The following is an 18,046-nucleotide window of genomic DNA, read 5'->3' on the forward strand; positions in this document are numbered from 1 at the left end:
GGCTTTTAGCCCAGTTTACAGGCCGCGCAAGAGTAATCCTTGGCTGACAATTCTTTTAAGCCCCTCAGAGGCCTTTGCCTCTAACAACCGTTAACTTTTTCTAGGTCGTCTGACAGGAGCCGTCCGAAGAAACATGACCCAGGGTGGGGAGGAGAGGGGTCGTGTCATCGGTGGGGATCTGCCCCAGAGGATACCCTTCCCCAGATATAATAGAATAGAATTTTTTATTGTGTGTCCAAGTGTGATTGGACACACAAGGAATTTGTCTTGGTGCATTCGCTCTCGGAGTACATAAAAATAAAAGATACATTTGTCAAGAATCATAAAGTACAACATTTAATGACAGTCATAGGGTACAAATGAGCAATCAGATAGTGCGAGCTGCAGCGAGGCGGGGGGAGGGGGCAGACTCTGGGGCCCGTGGTCCCTCCCGAGGCCTCTACGGAGCGTTTCTTTCTTCCCCACCCCCGGGTTCATCGCCCCGAAGCATTTCGCCCATCGCGTCAGGGAGGGGGATTCGAAGCCAGGTCCGCGCGCGCCCCTCGTGCAGCCGTTACGCCGCGCCACGCCGGGCCCGGCCGACCTGAGCGCGCAGGAGCTCCGCCGGCGATGCTTCTTGGGCTCGGGCCATGTGCCCGCCGGAGATCTTTAGCAACTTGGTCCGGAGGCTCCCCGGTGGCCTGCTGAAGGCGGCGGCCAAGGAAGAGCTACAGGAAGGCGAGCGCTGCGCCTGCCCTTTCTCGGTGGGGATGTCCCGAAGCAGCGTCAGCAACGTAGCTTCCTCCTCGGCTTCCCACCATCGCAGGCCGGAGCAGCCTCGCCCGGCCTTTTCCGAGGACCAGTTCCTGGCCGTTTCCAAGGAGCTGGTCAGCCTTAGCGCGCGTCCTGACACCTGGCAGCTCCTCACCAACGTCCAGGGTCTCTGCATCTACCGGGTGTATGACGAGGTGCGAGGCGTCGCACCAGGGTCCCCCCCCCCCCGAGTGCGCTGCCCGGGGGAGACAGGCGGGAGAGGGCGAGGGACTTATTTATGTATTTACTTACACAGTTCAGTTATGCTATACTATGGCATTAACATGAATATTACCATCGAAACTGAAATGTTCCAGAGAGGGCCCGTACCCCGGAATTTTATTAAAATATTGCCCAGCTAGTTGAATCCTTAGTGGACCTTGGCTCATTTAAAAAAAAAAAAAAAGGAAAACAAATGAAAAACAAATGAGGCAGAGAAGCCAGAATAGATGCAATCCATGTAATAATCTCTGTAAATCAAGCTAATTTTACAAAAGACCTTTATTTTACCTTTTAAGTATCTCACCTCTAAGTATCTCACCTCTTTCCGCCAAGGTGTTCAGGAGGCCTGCAGGGTGGCTTCCCACCTGTTACCTTCACAGCAAACCTGCAAGGAAGTTCAGTGGAAAGAGGCAGACTGTGACCCCTCAAAAGTTTGGGGTTTGAATCTTGGAGCTCCCCTATCAGACTCCCACATTTTAACCACTGTTTTAACCATGAGCAAAATCGTAGAGAGAATAGGACTGTCAGGCTTGTTCCACCAGATATGATGGTACAGGTTTTTTTTAATCTGAAAGTTTCAGTCTGTCAATATTTTTGTCATTTTTGGGGGCAAGAAGAAATAATTGTAAAGTTTCTGGGCATAAACATACAACTTCCTCATCATCAACTATGAAGATTGGCAAAATCAAAGGTTTTTCAAATCCAATACTGTTTCCAATAGTCACTAACCAGGACCCTTCAGGAATTCTTGCACACAATTGTAATCAGTTTTCTGTATTTCTTGGCTACCATCCCGTTGTCCAGATGTTTGTAGCCTAGATAAGAATAGCCCTAGCATTTAAAAGAATGCTTTTAAGGTGAAGGACCAGTTGTGCTGAGTAATAATCATTGATAGATTTGTCCTATTAAGGGAACTAACATAGAAAATAGGAAGATTAATAAATCAGCAACTGGCCCACATTTATAGATGTTTGCAGCAGTCATGTGATCACTATTTATGATGGTTTTGCCAGAAGCCATTGTTTACTTCCAGTTTCTGTTTTAAAAAAACAGAGCAAACCATGGATTTGCATAACAACCACTGTAAAAAACATCATAAGATCAGGTACGTCTCCATTGTGATCTGCATTATGCCTCAATTACAATTGTAAATTGAGGTCTGCCTATATAAAATCTAAGAAATGGCGGGGAGTTCAGTATGTTTGATGTAAATGCTTCTTACTCTTCCTGAAAATATTAGAGGCTCATTCTCTTCCCCTAAGACTCTAATTAGGACATTATTTCCTAGGAATCTTAATGATTGCAAAGAGTGAAACTTGGCCTGGGTTATGTATATTTGTGAAAGAGAGGTAGGAAAAGGGAAATAATTACAGGTATTTGTGGCCTTAACAACTGTAATTGAGCTCAGAATTACGGTCATAAGTTGTGCTGGTTGTTAAGCAGGGTTAAACCTTTCTTGTAGCGGTCATTAAGCATAGTCAAATGAATATGGTGGTCATTAAGTGAACATAGTTGTTAAATGAACCCATTATACCTAATGGGCAGTTTTTGCCAGTTTTTTAAAATACTATTTCTTGTTAATTCACTTTACTGATTTAAATAAAATAAAAGCTTTTTTCAAGTTAATGAAATATATATTTTTTATTTGTTTTATTTATATTTTATGCTTCTTAACTGCCCACCTCCCTCAGAGAGAGGCTCTGTATAATCATGTCAGAAATATATAAATACTTTTGATTTACAATCCTGACTATAACTAAGTAAGGTTTCAAATGAAACAATATAACTTAATAACCTTATATCAATTTATAAGCTTATGTATAACTTATACAATAAGTAAGAAACATAGTATACGTATAGTTTATTGAGTCAAGGGCCATGGTCTGATTATCATACTTAGAATTTCAAGGTTTTGGTATTTGTAATGCTTAATGAAATGTATTTTCAATTGCTGTTCCATCTGACTATAGCTGTATTAATTAAGCCAGTATGTTTACATCAAGTTTGAGTTATGTATTCAAGAACTTAATTAATTTATCTCTTGATTTTAGTGAAAAACATTCTTTCTTATTTGTTATATTTTTTTTCTAGACAAGCTGCTGGTTCCAAATGACAAATTCTGTCAGTCATCTACTGACTACATCTAGCCTTGGAATAGGCTGCTAAAATTGTGCCACTTTAATATATATTATATCCAATTTTATTGACATTTCATTATTGAAAGATTCTCCCTAAAGCAGTGGGAAAGCTTAAGATGTTTTTAAAGCAATTAAATAATGTTTGTTGTGATTTTCTATAATATAAACATTAAGTGTCTGTTTAAAGCTAGAGTAGATATAATTGTTTACCTCTGCAAGAGCAGCTTTGATGCAGATCTATTTAAGCGCCTATAAAGAGCGGGTTTACCTCCACTTCTGGAATGATTGTTCAAAGCAGTATTGTAAAAAAGTATTGTGAAAATAAATAATAAATAGGGGAAATGTTTAATACCACTATAAAATTCTGTGTGAATTGTACACCATTATTTAATTCACTGTTAAATGATAGTTTAATAGAAGCCCTAGCTGATTGTACTGAAGAATGAAATTATGTTTACTGAATTGGGTTACTATAGTTACATTAAAATTCTAATAGAAGAATTAGAATAAAATTAGATTTAATAAGCATTAGAACTCGGAGAAAGAGTAATTTTAGTGATAGTGATCACTTAAATTCTACCCATATATAATATTGAGTATGTTTCTCATCAGCGAAAACACTTGAATTTATTAATGCATTGAATTAGACTTTCTACAATGACTAATACTAATAATAGCAAGTTATTTATTTTTGCTTCAAGAGTTTTAATATATTATGTAGCTAAACATCACAACAGAAATATGGTTATTGTTGCTGCTTATATTTGGGAAAATTTGCTGTTTATATCAAAAGCAGGCAATTTACTGCTTTAATCCTTTGGAGCCCTCAAGTTGCTTTTGAACACGACACAAAAACTGATGATATGTTTCCTATCATTTTAGAGATAGCAAATACTTTAAAATTTCCTAAAATAGTCTTAATGTCATTTTAAAGCAATGAAAGAATTCAGGAAAACTCAGTAAAAAAACTGATTCTGGGTGTCTTTGTATCACCACCTCTTTCTCAGTTAGGATTTAGATAGTTCTCAGTTTTAAAAATGACAGTTACACATTCATGTAGCTTTAAGGCCATTCCATATCATGTCAAGACTATGTGGAATGGATGGGAGGAAGAAACAATGGCTCTAAACCACCATAGGTTTAAAAATCAAGAGTATTGTTTTGCATTGTTTAATTCTCATCTAAAGAATCTTATCAGCCAATTCATGTCCAAAACCTCTGCCAAGTCTTGCTGAGGAACCAAACTAAATCATGAAATGCCAGGAGATATGTAATGTGTTGCCAAGTACCAATTGCAAATTATCAAATCATAAAAAAAGAAGAACCTCCATCCTTTCTCCCAGTACAGATGTGCCTCTCAGTTTTCTTAAAACCAGGCCCCATTAATGCTTTTGATATATTAAAGTTCTAATTGGGCTTGCAAAGACCAATGTTGGCAGAAGGGATTTCTGGATTCAAGTAAGAGCTAGAAAGAAATTGAGAGAAGTTTGCCAGTTTTGCCTTCCAGTTCAAATGATAAGAATAGTGAATGGTGAAATTGGTGTGTTTTTATTCAGTGATCCACTGGTAATCTGGTAATATGTTCATTGTGACCAAGCAAATCTGTCCCTAAACATAAGGTTGAATTAGATGTCTAAGCCTTCTCTCAGTGGAATGATTCATTGAGTGTTGTGTTTGCAAATGAAAACCACATGTCTTCAAAGATCTGCCCACATAAAGAAAAGTGATTAGTGTTTGTTTTCTCAGTGCTGGAGGAGGAGGTAAAGAAGTAGGTGAATACACCAACTAGAGGTCAGTGTTAGTGCTGTCTGAACAGAACATCTGGCCTGGATCATTGTCAAAGCTTGAAAACTAGACAGGTTTCATATCTAGCCAGTATCTGCATGGGAGATAAACGCCTTAAGGCTGCCGTGCAGAATTACCATAAGAGTGATATGGTTACTATATGAAGAAATCTATTTTCTTTTAGTTTGAATCTAACTACTTCCACAAATGGAATAGATAATTAGATGCCATTCATTGAGTTCAATTTCTGGTGAATTCCTAGATAAATGCCATCTCAACCTGTCTTCCATAATATAATACAGCTTTTCCAACGACGTTACAGTAATGTTTTTCCTCCTGTCCATTAATTTATTCTTTTCCCTTCTTTTCCTTCTTTCAGTCTACCCAACCAAACAAAATCGATGATTTTTTAAAAAAATGATTTTTTAAAAATTTAAATCAGATTTTTAAAAATTTAAATCGGATTTTCTGATTTTTATCAAATTTATTTTAATAAAATGCTTTTGGAGTAAAAATCTATCTAAAGATAGTTTTCTATTCAAGATACATTAATAATGTAGTTTATTCAGCATGAAATGGAGCTTAGTTATGTAGCATGAGGCTGTATATTCTGCAATATTGGGACTGTCGGTGAGTCAACAGCGGGTCAGTGGAGTAGCCACTGCGGGACAGAGATGATAGTTGCTCTTTAAAAATTATGATTTAAATCGAGTTGATTTAAATCAAGTGTTTTTACTAGTGATTTAAATCGTGATTTAAAATCAACTGAAGGTGCTGGTGATTACCTATAAAGCCCTACATGGCTTAGGACTGGGGTATTTGGCGGACCTTCTGCGGCCAGCAACAGCTCCCCATCGCCCGGTGCGTTTCCACAGAGAGGGCCTATTCGGGGTGCCGCCGGCCAGACAGTGTTGGCTGGCGACCCCTAGGGAGTGGGCCTTCTCTGTGGGCACACCTACCCTCTGGAATCAGCTCCGGATGGCCCCCGACCTTTGCTCTTTCCGCCGCAAACTAAAAACGTGGCTACTTCGCCTGGCTGGCCTGGACTGATGGGGGTTTTTTAAATGGATTTTAATTGATTTTAGGGATTTTATGTGTAATTTTTAACCCGGAGTTTTTATTTTATTTTTCTGTTTTATTGTTGTGAGCCGCCCTGAGTCCTCTCGGAGAAAGGGCGGCATATAAGTCTAAATAAATGAATAAATGAATAAATAAATAAATAAATAAATAAATAAATAAATAAACTCGATTTAAATCAAATCCACCCTGCTTGTACTATATCTTTTTGCATCATTTCAAAGCAGATTGGGGGGGGGGGAGAGACTATTATTGCAGAAGGAGGAAAGGAAGGGTAGGCATCATTACACGAGTGAATGGAAACCTGTTGGCATAATATTGTATTTCGTATTTTGAAAGCGACAGCTTAGGCCTTTCACCAAAGGGTCAGTAGCAGTGGTGAAATCTAAATTTTTTTGCTACCAGTTCTGTGGGCATGGCTTGGTGGGCGTGGCTTGGTGGGAGGGTCATATAACTGGGTGGGCATGGCCAACTTTTTTTTTTTTACTTTTTAAGCATTTTTTACTACCTATTCGCCCAAACCGGTAGTAAAACAATGCTTTAAAAAAGTAAAAAAAAGGTTCCGAAGATCGCGCAACACAGCTGTGATCGTCAGAATCTTTTTTTTTTTACTTTTTAAAGCAGTTTTTTACTACCGGTTCTCCCGAACTGGAGCGAACCAGTAATATTTCACCCCTGGTCAGTAGTATCTGTACTTTAAGACAAATATTCTATTTGAGATGCTAATGTAAATTTATTGTATGAAAGTAGATTGGATTGGTAAAAGTAGCCTTCCCTAACTTGGTGCCCTTCAATTATGAACACTCTACTACGTGATTCTTAGCAATGGCTTAGCAAGGACACTGAGGAGAAGAAGGTTGATACAAAGTAATAGTTTAGACAGAAATGTTACTACAAAGCAGATATTGCTTTTTTTTTTGTCATTTTTTTTTATTGAAAAAGTTTTCAAATACAAATTTTTCCCCCTTTTTTCTTCCCCCCTCCTCCCTAACCCCCCCTCGCCACCCATCCCCCCCTGTGACTTCTTCACAACAAAAACCTAATTCATAACAGATTACATAATATTTTACCATCTCCTTACTCCTCCTCTATATACTGACCCTTACTTACTAAAAATATTATTGATATTGTTACTTTCCCCTTTTACCATACATTTCAAAAAAAAAGCTGTCTACTATAACATTGTATGATAACTTCTAATTTAGCATAATATTATTATAACTCCCAATTTAGCAATAATCTGCCCTTTTTCTCCTCCCCCAAACTTATATCTATATATTATTACAACATTTCAAAACAACCTTCCACTTTAAGACTATATAATAAATCCTACTTTAACATTTATTCTTTGTGTATATTAATATAACATTTCAAAGCAGCCTTCCCCATAAATCCTAATTTAACATTTATTCAACTCTATCTAACTTTTTTTTTTTTTTACTTTTTAAGCATTTTTTACTACCTATTCGCCCAAACCGGTAGTAAAACAATGCTTTAAAAAAGTAAAAAAAAGGTTCCGAAGATCGCGCAACACAGCTGTGATCGTCAGAATCTTTTTTTTTTTACTTTTTAAAGCAGTTTTTTACTACCGGTTCTCCCGAACTGGAGCGAACCAGTAATATTTCACCCCTGGTCAGTAGTATCTGTACTTTAAGACAAATATTCTATTTGAGATGCTAATGTAAATTTATTGTATGAAAGTAGATTGGATTGGTAAAAGTAGCCTTCCCTAACTTGGTGCCCTTCAATTATGAACACTCTACTACGTGATTCTTAGCAATGGCTTAGCAAGGACACTGAGGAGAAGAAGGTTGATACAAAGTAATAGTTTAGACAGAAATGTTACTACAAAGCAGATATTGCTTTTTTATCTGACTGATTTTTAATTTCTATTTCCAGAAATCGGGGCTGTATGAATATAAAATCTACAGCATACTTACTGATTGTTCCCCAGAGCTATGTGCTGACGTTTATATGGACTTAAACTACAGAACAAAATGGGACCAATATGTTAAAAGTTAGTAAATAATTATGTTTCTTCTATATTGCTATCATTTCTAAGATTCTTTCATTTCAGTTTTAAATTCAAAGATGATTAATTCAGTGAGTGAACTATTCTCTCTTAAAATACAAATGCTGTTTAAAATTCTCTTCCAATGTTTATAAAAAGTATAGGTATTATAAAAAGTATAGAAAGTATAGGTATTTATTTGAGAAACTAATAAAAACATATGCCAGTTTCTAGATAGCCATTTATTTCAGTCAACTCTCTTTGATCCTTCAGTGATATTCTCATTTAGGTTTACCTCAGTGGGAGGAAATCTTCTAAACAAAATTTTATTCTGCCTATAGAAAGTTTTTTATGTCTGTCTATGTCTGTGTGTATTCTATAAATCATAGATGCTCAATGTAATGAAAATTAACATAAATTAATACATGGAAATATAATGCAACACAGACAATATTACTATATTACTTTTGCATTTTCTGCTTCTGTTTTCATGTACTGTGCTGTTCTTTACTTTTGCATGCACTTTGTTGACTACCTTTATATCTGCAATATAGATAGTAAGGCTATAGTGTATATTTTGTAATTGGAGAAATATATGAATATCATTTGATTATGAAGTGGCTGTTTGATTTAAGTGTTGTATACCTTATAATTGAAAGAAGGCCACTAAGGATCCCTTGCATAGAGGGTAACATAGCCTAGGGGAAACTATGGGAGAATTTAATGATAGAAAAGATGGAAAGGTGATTCAGAATTGTTACTAAAAGAATATTAGAAGTTAAAATTAATTATAATTTGGAAAGGTTGATACGTTTTATGCCATATAAGGGTTATATGGAGCTGATTTTTACTTTTCAGGAATTAGGAATTGTATGAAAGCGAAAAGAGAATTAATTCTGCATTTGTTGATTTAAAGAAAGCATGCAATAAAGTCGAGTAGGCTTGTTAGTGTTGAAAAATGATTTCTGAATTCTGTAAGAATGATATACAATGAAAACAAAGCATGCATAAGAATAAATAGAGAGCTGAAAAAATATTAAGCAGGAAATAAGAAGTAGAAATGTGCTGTTCCATTAATTGTTTAATATATTTATGGATAGATGTGTAAGATTAGAGATGTCCTGTCTGGGGATATGGGTATACATTTGTCTGGTACCAAATTAATACGGCAGTGACCTCTGGTGGAAAATGTGGTATTCACGTGACTTACTGCTTTCTGGGAATTATACTCTATTCCATTAGAAAGTTGGCATTGAATATGAAATCCTGTGAAAATAAAGATATTTCAGAGTAGCAACATGTGATTAAGTCTTCCTTATGTTTGTGACAAAGTCTTAAGAGTTTAAGATAATTCTCATTCTGATATGAACAGCTGTAGTCATTTTTCTCCTCCCTCCCCCACTTAGCAGTATTAGTTGAAAAGCACAAAATAGCCTTTATGACTTTTAAGATGAGCATGATATTATTGTTCGGGATGCATTTCATTTAGTTCTCTAAAAATACTGAATGCATTCAAGAGCATCTTCTAGTATCAACACATAAACTGCATCAATTAGGTGCATGATAGTTCCTATTTGCCAAGCAGTTCCACCGGGAGCTTGAGAGTGGATTAGACCAATAGTGGCGCAGCAATTTTGGAACATTTTTCAAAAATTAAACTTAGTGAGAAACATACCATTTGTTAAAACATGAAAAAGCTTCAGTTGCATTGCTTTGGTTTTTTTTTTTTTTCACTACAGGCTATTTTAGGGAGACATTTACTTAAGAAGTATTTGACAGTTTTGAAATGTTTAAAAAATGAATTCTAAAAAGCAATAAAACATTTTAATTTGTGTTGATGGAAAAGTTGTTAACTTTAACTAACTGATAATTTTAAGAACTAGGTTACACAAGAGGGCTTGAAAAACTAAAAATATATTGAGACTTTAGAAATATAGGTCACATAATTTATGAAACATATCTACATAAATTATCTATACCTATTGACAATAGAAAGGAAATACTGTATTGGAAAAGATTTAGTAGCATTTTTTGATTGAGTTCTAGGTTGGTGACTAATTATATATGTGTGTGTGTGTTGCGATTCAAATTTTTTTTACTATTCTGTGGGTGTGGCTTGGTGGACGTGGTGTGGCTTGGTGGGTATGGCTTCGTGGGCATGGCAGGAGAAGGATACTGTAAAATCTTTATTCCCTCCCCACTCCTGGGAGAAGGGTACTGCAAAATCCCCATTCTCTCCCCACTCCTGGGAGAAGGGTACTGCAAAATTCCCATTTCCTCCCCACCCCACTAACCTGCTTTCCAGCTCCATTCTCCTGTGCAGGGCAACAAAAGAAGACCCAGCCAATCAGCTGGGACTCGGGAAGCAGAGAATAGATGGGGGCGGGGCCAGTCAGAGGTGGTATTTACCAGTTCTCTGAACTACTCAAAATTTCCGCTACCAGTTCTCCAGAACTGGTCAGAACCTGCTGAATACCGCCTCTGAGAGATAGATAGATAGATAGATAGATAGATAGATAGATAGATAGATAGATATACACCGTGTTTCCCTGAAAATAAGACCCTGTCTTATATTAAATAAATACTTTGTTCATTACATACAGTAGTTTTGTGTTCCCTTTAGTTGTTTGAGCAGTGTATAAACTACTGTATGTGTTAGCCTTAAGAATTTCATAATAGAGCCTTTGCTAGAAGAAATAATGAGAAGAAATAGTCTTGTCCTTCTAGAATTGACTCTTTCTTTTCCTCACCTTATCCAAGAAGAAGCTTTCTCCATTTTGTATCTCCTAGTACGGTTTTGAGACGGCCACAAGTCCTAGGGGCTTAAGTTACAAAGCCATTGATCTTCTGCTAGAAAAAGGAGGGCTCTTGACAGATTTGTCTTGACTTACTATTCTTATTTTACATATAGTATTTGTCATATTTATAGCCTGCCTTTCCTCAAGACAGTGTACATAGCATTTATTTCTCCATTCCCTCTCTCACTTTTACCCTAAAATGTGAAGTAAGACAGAATGATTAGCTCAAATTGCTGAGCTGGACTGGAATCTGTGCCTTTTCAGGACTAGCGCAACCTCTTAATCATTCCACCTGAGACACTATGCTTTATTTATTTATTTATTTATTTATCTATCTGTTCTATTCTGTTTCTTGTGGGAACAGGCAATTTATTCTTAGATATTATGGATATGATAAGCTAGTCTTTCCCAATCTGGTTGCACTCCAAATGGGTGGATCTTTCTGAATTCTCATCAGCGGCCATGCTGGTTGGGAAATTCTGGGAGATGAAATATAATTGGAGGGGGCATGACCTACTGTATATTAAAGTCCAGCCTCTGTTAGCAACTGTGTTGCTTGGAAAACTGTTTTTTTTTTTTTAAAATCTGAACTGTATACAGTAATATATGTGTGTATGTATGTATGTGTGTATGTATGTTGAAGGTGGGTTTCTTTGGGCAACAAGACTCTAAAGATACAAATGAATGGAGTAGTGAGGAAGAGGGAAACCTTTACAAGAAAATGCTGAAGGATTTATTGTATATGAGCCTTGCTTTGGGACCCTTTTAGGTCCAAGCAATCTGTGGACAGAGGCTTAACACATCTTGATTCCGCATAGTTACTCAACATGGTTCTCTCTTTTCATGACAGATATTTTCCCCCAGTGCAACAGAGTCAAAAGAACATTTTTGTTTTTCTTTAATGAGGCTAAACAAATGGTGATAGATAAATAACGTCTCTTAATATTCTTTCCTATTCTTCTTCTGTACAACTTTTCCTTTTCTTGATGTATTCTTTTTAAAAAATCAGTATTATTTGGTGATTCATTTTCCTTAGGCTCTGAGCTTCTCAGGGGTCACTTTTTATCCGCTGAGAAGCAGTTAAGAAGTAATGATTCCATAATTGTTGCCATGGTTTCTGGCCTTGATCTCATTAACTTGAAATTTATTCTAAATAATAATATATAAAAATTATCATGTGCTGGCAACAAAAAACTGATGGAACATCTCAGTTGAAAAAATAGTTGAGAAGGAATATTTAAAATATTGTAGGATTTCCAAATACAAACTGATAAAGCCTTGGCTCATAACAAGAAAGCGATTGGTTGAAAAGCAAAAGTGGGGATAATTGATGTGGCAATATCAGGGAATGGCAGAAGACAAAGAATTGGAGAAGATCACAAAGTATAAGATCTGCAATTCAAAGTTGAAAGATTATGGTCCCACACGATTATTGGCACACTGAGTACCATACTAAATCTGTGACAGCACTTAGAAAATAGGTGCATTGCAGAAGGCCAAACTGCTTGGATCCACACGTATCCTATGCTGATACGTTATGACATCCTAAGTTCTTTGGAAGAACTCAGGGTTGCTTTGGTTTGGGAAATGGGCAGCATATAAATTTAATGAAGAAATAAAATAAAAAAACTCACTGTGCATGAAGGCCAACACCAGCTAAAGAACTGGCAGCTGTGATTTCACATTGTATATACAATAATGATTTATTAAACTTGCATGCTGCATGACTTTAAACAACTCTGAATGATGAGCAACATATCCTGCCTCCCACCTAAATCCCTAGAAGCTGACAGTTTAGAACAAAAGGGACATTTATTGAAGTCTCACATACTTAGCTTGATTTATGTATGACTTGTAGCATTTTTATTAAATGCTTTTTAGTCATTTGATTGTTTGATGAAATAAATATCTTTCTTATACATTTTACCACCAATTTGTAGATGTACGTGAAAAAACTCAGGATGGCAAAACAGCTATCTACTGGGAAGTGAAGTTCCCCTTCCCTTTGGCAAACAGAGATGTATCCTTTCAAATTTTTGACAGTAATTTTATTTTAACTTTAATAGTTACAAACCTTGCTACGATCTCAGTTTTTCTCAGTTTCTGAAAATGTAAACGGTGTACAAATTAATCCTTATTAGAAACTAAAAAAGTAAAATCTTTATACATGCTGTTGTTTCATCTTATACTTTTTAAAAAGAAAAATAACCACATAATTTCAAGTCCAAGATGCAATTGAATCTGTGCTCCCTAAATTTGGGATATGTCTGGACACATAATGTATATTAAATTTTAAAATCCTGATTATTTCTTAAACCTCAGCACAGTATGTTTTTGTTCGTGAGCGTCAAGATATGGAGCTTGATGGGCAGAAGATCTATGTTATATTGGCTAAAAGTGTGAATACTGTTAAATTCTCAGAAAAGCCTGGGATTGTTAGAGTAAAGAATTTTAGACAAGGTGTGGCCTTTGCAAGTGATGGCAAGAAAGGGTGCAAAGGTAAGAAATAAATATATAATTTTATAGGAATGGTTAATTTGATCAGAAAATTTAAATTCTAATTCAGGACTTTGACAAATATCTATATGCCTTTGTAAAAATTGATTCATGTCTTTTGTTAGCAATTTGGATAAACAGATTGCTGAAAGAATGTGTGCATTGTAGTATTGTAGGCCTACAGCCAATGATTTATTTCATAAATTCCAATACAGGTAATTCTCTCTCACCAGCTAACCAATCTCTACTATTTAACTTTCATCTTGCTTTTTTCTGTTGCTCTTTGTCTCCTACCTAGGGGTTAAGGAATATTTGTTATAGATCCCTCTGTGAACCCTAAATTGAACATTTGCTGCTATCAGATTTTTCATGGGATTCCTAGCAACTGAACAATAATTTGGCTAGCAACAGTTGGGTGAGGGACTGTACACACTTTTAAAACTGTATGTGGTGGCCAAGGAAATATCTTCTACCTTTCTTTAACTTTTAAAATGCCTGGTGCACTCACAGCAGCACCAGGCTGTATGAAGAGTAGAGGTTTTCCATTACTTCTTGGATTGACCATGTGATCATGTGAGAATATTATGTAAAATCAAAGCTTGCTGAAGAAATATAAATATACTTTTTGGAAAGGTAATTTCTGCCTCACTGACCCTCTAAAGTTCTTTGAAGGTATTTAGGCTATGGATAGGGATGTCCAAAAGTTTTTCTTTTCTTTTCTTTCTTTACTTTCACAAAGTATGCCAGAGGCTCCTGAGTAAACTCACCATTATGGAAAGGGAAGATTAGTAACCTGTTAAAGAACAGAAAGCAGAAAGAAAAACAAATGGCTTTTAAAAAAACAGCAACCAAAAATTTGTTTCACTATGTTTGAAAATAATTATGGGCAAATTGAAAAGCAACAGGATGGCTATGTTTGTTGATCATAGCAAATTAGTTAGAATGCTTAAAACAAAAAGGAATCTCAGTTCTCAAAAAAGTTCAACATAAATTTACTTAAGTGCAAACAAACCTGAGGAAATGCACATTTGAGAAGAAAAATCCTCAGATTACATATATGCTGATGAAATTTGCACTAAAGTGACTAAGCAGGAATGAGGGTTTTGGGCATATTCCATAAATTATTTTAGAGAGGACACACAATTAATGGCAAGCATTGGGATGGGATGAGGATGTCAGGAACTTTATTGCTGGATGTATAGTGACTGTTGATTGAGGTGCCAGGTCTTGCTTCTTTATTTTCCTGGTTTTATTATTGTGAGCCGCCCCGAGTAGTGTTATATAAAATAGGCAGCCATATAATTCATATTAATTCATTAATTTGTTCCTTTAGTGCAGGTTCTGATAAATGGCATGGTGGAAGCATTTAACTCAGATTAGACAAACTGATGTAGGGAAGGATTATCAGTGGCTGGCAGTCGTGATGTCAGTCTAGTTTTGCAATATCAGAGGCTGTCTATCTCTGAATAGCAGTTGTGGAAGAAAAATAGAATAGGGCTTATGGAACTGACTGGACACTAGGAATAACACATTGGGATAGATATGTTTTTAGTATCATTTAGTATATAGATTTTAGTTATTTTTTTGATGATTCCAGGACTAAGATTCTTTACACTTAAATTGAAATACTACAGTCATCTTTCCTTTCCTTTCCTTTCCTTTCCTTTCCTTTCCTTTCCTTTCCTTTCCTTTCCTTTCCTTTCCTTTCCTTTCCTTTCCTTTCCTTTCCTTTCCTTTCCTTTCCTTTCCCTATCTCTCCTCCCCCTCCCCCCCCACCCAAAAAGAATGATTTGGTGAAGGCCAAATTTAGGTTTCTTACAAAGAATAGGTGAGGCAATGGGATTAGGGAAGGGAATGACTTTTTTTAGATTCATCTCTGTTCTTTACTGCTTTTGTTTTTGGACTGGGTTTATGTGTAATAAGTTGTCCAATTATCTAGAATAGAATCCACATGAGGATTACATTATGCAGAAGAGAGGATATTCTGATATCTGGAGTTTCAGCATATGAAATAATACCTTTGGTGGAATAAGTTCCATCCTTACTTCTAAACTACAGGCATATACTAGATAAGTGAAAAAGATGCACTTAAAATTTCACTTTCTTTCTTTCTTTCTTTTTTTGGTTAAAAAGTTTTCATGACCTATTTTGATGATCCTGGTGGAAAGCTTCCTTCGTGGGTTGTCAACTGGGCAGCTAAGGTAAGCAGAGTAGTTGAAGCTCTGGAGCATTAATGCTGTAGGTTAAATCAATAAGTCACTTTGATTCATGGGCTCTTAGAAAGTTGGAATATTGTTTTGTTGTTGCCTTTTTCCATATATAATTATATAGTTTGAAAAGTGCAAATTATAAGTGTAAATGGTAATGTCTGGCTGCCCCTGGAGAAGAGATACTAGTAATCCAATGAGTGTCCCCCCCCCACCCCCGAATTAGTACAAATATTAAGCCCTGGTGTGATGCTTCCCTGTAAATCACAATATGAGATAGGTGACTTAAATCAATGTTTATTCTTTAAGTAGTAGCAAAAGAAATGCAAAGAAAATTAATTGCTACTTAGTGTGCAATTAAATATAGAAATATAACTGTTTTTCAATTCCTGTTTCAGACTGGAGTTCCCAACTTCTTGAAAGACATGCAGAAAGCTTGCCACAGTTATCATAAGAGATAAATGGCTCTTTGTATTCAATCTGAAGGACTGATAGATATACTTTCCAAAATTGTTCATCACTATGGATATAGACAATACTGAATAACAGCTGCCTTTGGGAATGGTAATCATGAGCCATGGAAGCTTCCAGGCATATGATAATGGAACTTATTAAACTTTTCATTTTCCAGTCACGCCTTTCTTTTAATTTTGATGGCTTGAAAACACAGTGAAAGTGTTTGTGTCTCTCAACATAACCTAATAATCTTCTTTGAGCTAAACTCTGATGTGACATGTTACCTTGACATCAGAGGCTGGAGAAATTGAGCCGGTGCTGGAATCAGTGCTGAGTTAGAGAGTTGAGTACACAGAGCTTATCCCATGAATTAAACCTATTGGAGCAACTCAGTACTTTGAACTCAAGTCACTGCTTCCTTTTCTAATATCAGCTTCAAATAAATCTATTCCATATTTCTTTCACTCAAAAAAGCTGCTGACCCTCGAAGCCAATTTCCTCATGACATGAGCATCTTCCAGAGGCATCCATAGGATCCAATGCTATCAACAAAGCAATATAAACAGTGTGGCACTGATATAATGCAAGCTGCGTCTCTTTCTTACTTTTGTGCAACTTCATAACACACCTATATAAGGTGCAGAGTTTATATAATAACTTTCAATCTTGCTTTTGTCATTGCCTTCATTGACTCCCCTCCCCCCTGTGTCTATGTACCTCTAAGAGCCGCAGAAATAAATAGAGCCTATTTTTATCTATTATCCTCAGCAAAGAAAGTTCATATAGACTAGTGTATATTGGAAAGCTACACACACATATATATTATTGAAATTATGCCTAAAACTAATACACTGTGTTGGTGCAATTTAGGAAAATCATGTACAAAAAAAGTGAATTTAAGGAGTAACTGTTTAGTAAATTGCAAATAGTAGGGTAGTCACATAAACATACACACGAATGTACACGTGTATGTATGTATGCATGCATGCATGTATATATCTTTTTGTGTGTATGGTAGAAAGAGTATCCAGAATACATCTGACAGTATTTCAGATTTGTCTTGGCATTTTTCCTTTTCATGATTCACTGAGAAAGTGAGCCTGAGTGGCGCAGCAGACTAATGCTACTGTTAAAGGTAGTATTTAGCTTCCAGCTGCCTGCAATTACTGTGAGTTCAATTCTCACCAGGCTCAAGGTTGACTCAGCCTTATCCTTTCTAAGGTAGGTAAAATGAGGACCCGGTTTGTGGGGGCAATAAGCTGACTTTGTATAAAATATACAATAGTATGAAGGCTATTGCTTAACACATTGTAAGCCGCCCTGAGTCTCTGGAGAAGGGCGGCATATAAATCAAAATAAAATAAAAAAATTAAGTGGGAAAGGATAGAATTTGCATATAATACATCTGACACCAATGCATGCCATTAATTTGTTCTCCATGGGAATTTCATCTGTTTTGAATCTTATATCTTCTAAGTGGTTTAATCAGTTCCTTGAAAGTTAAACAGATGGGAGTTTTACTTAGATATTTTGTTATTACAAAAATCTCGCCTCTCCATGAAAAATCATGTAGACTCATTAAAACTGGAAGTCCTTTTCATTTCAATTAGAGGGGGACATGAAAGGAGAATGTGTACTGTTAAACACATTTGGGCATCCCCTGGACAACAGTTTATAGCTGCCTAATCCTTTCAATCTGGAAGCATCCAAAGCATAGTGAGATGCTCATTTCCACCTGTGACACTGTGTATCCCGAAAAAGACCTTTTCAGGTCCACAGATGACTATTATTTCAGTAAACATTAACGGTCCATCCATCTATAAGGAAGAACTGTTGTGGGACTTGTACCAAAAGTATAACTGCAGTGTCTTGTGTAGACCCACAGAGACAATCTTCAGAGAAGACCTAAAACATAGAGCATGCGGCTTGTAGCAGAGAAACCGCACTGACAGTATGGCAGCATAGTTTTTGTTAAGGCTGGGATCCAGGTTCAGTTCACAACAATATCAGAAATAATATAAAAATAATAACTCTAGAGCTGAGCAACTGTATGGTCACTTCAGT

At 36.3% G+C, this 18,046-nt stretch overlaps 1 protein-coding gene across 1 annotated transcript; it reads left to right on the forward strand.

The window, feature by feature from the left end:
• Positions 1-432: 432 nt before the first annotated feature.
• Positions 433-16,377, forward strand: PCTP (phosphatidylcholine transfer protein). The gene is made up of 6 exons (XM_034412488.3): positions 433-947; positions 7,914-8,031; positions 12,764-12,843; positions 13,151-13,322; positions 15,453-15,520; positions 15,925-16,377. Exons 1-6 carry the CDS (start codon positions 630-632, stop codon positions 15,985-15,987), a joined length of 819 nt encoding a protein of 272 aa, XP_034268379.2. The 5' UTR covers positions 433-629; the 3' UTR covers positions 15,988-16,377.
• Positions 16,378-18,046: the final 1,669 nt, after the last annotated feature.

Source organism: Pantherophis guttatus, chromosome 2, assembly GCF_059756535.1.
Source record: "Pantherophis guttatus breed Tessera chromosome 2, ASM5975653v1, whole genome shotgun sequence".
NCBI classification, from domain to species: Eukaryota; Metazoa; Chordata; class Lepidosauria; order Squamata; family Colubridae; genus Pantherophis; species Pantherophis guttatus.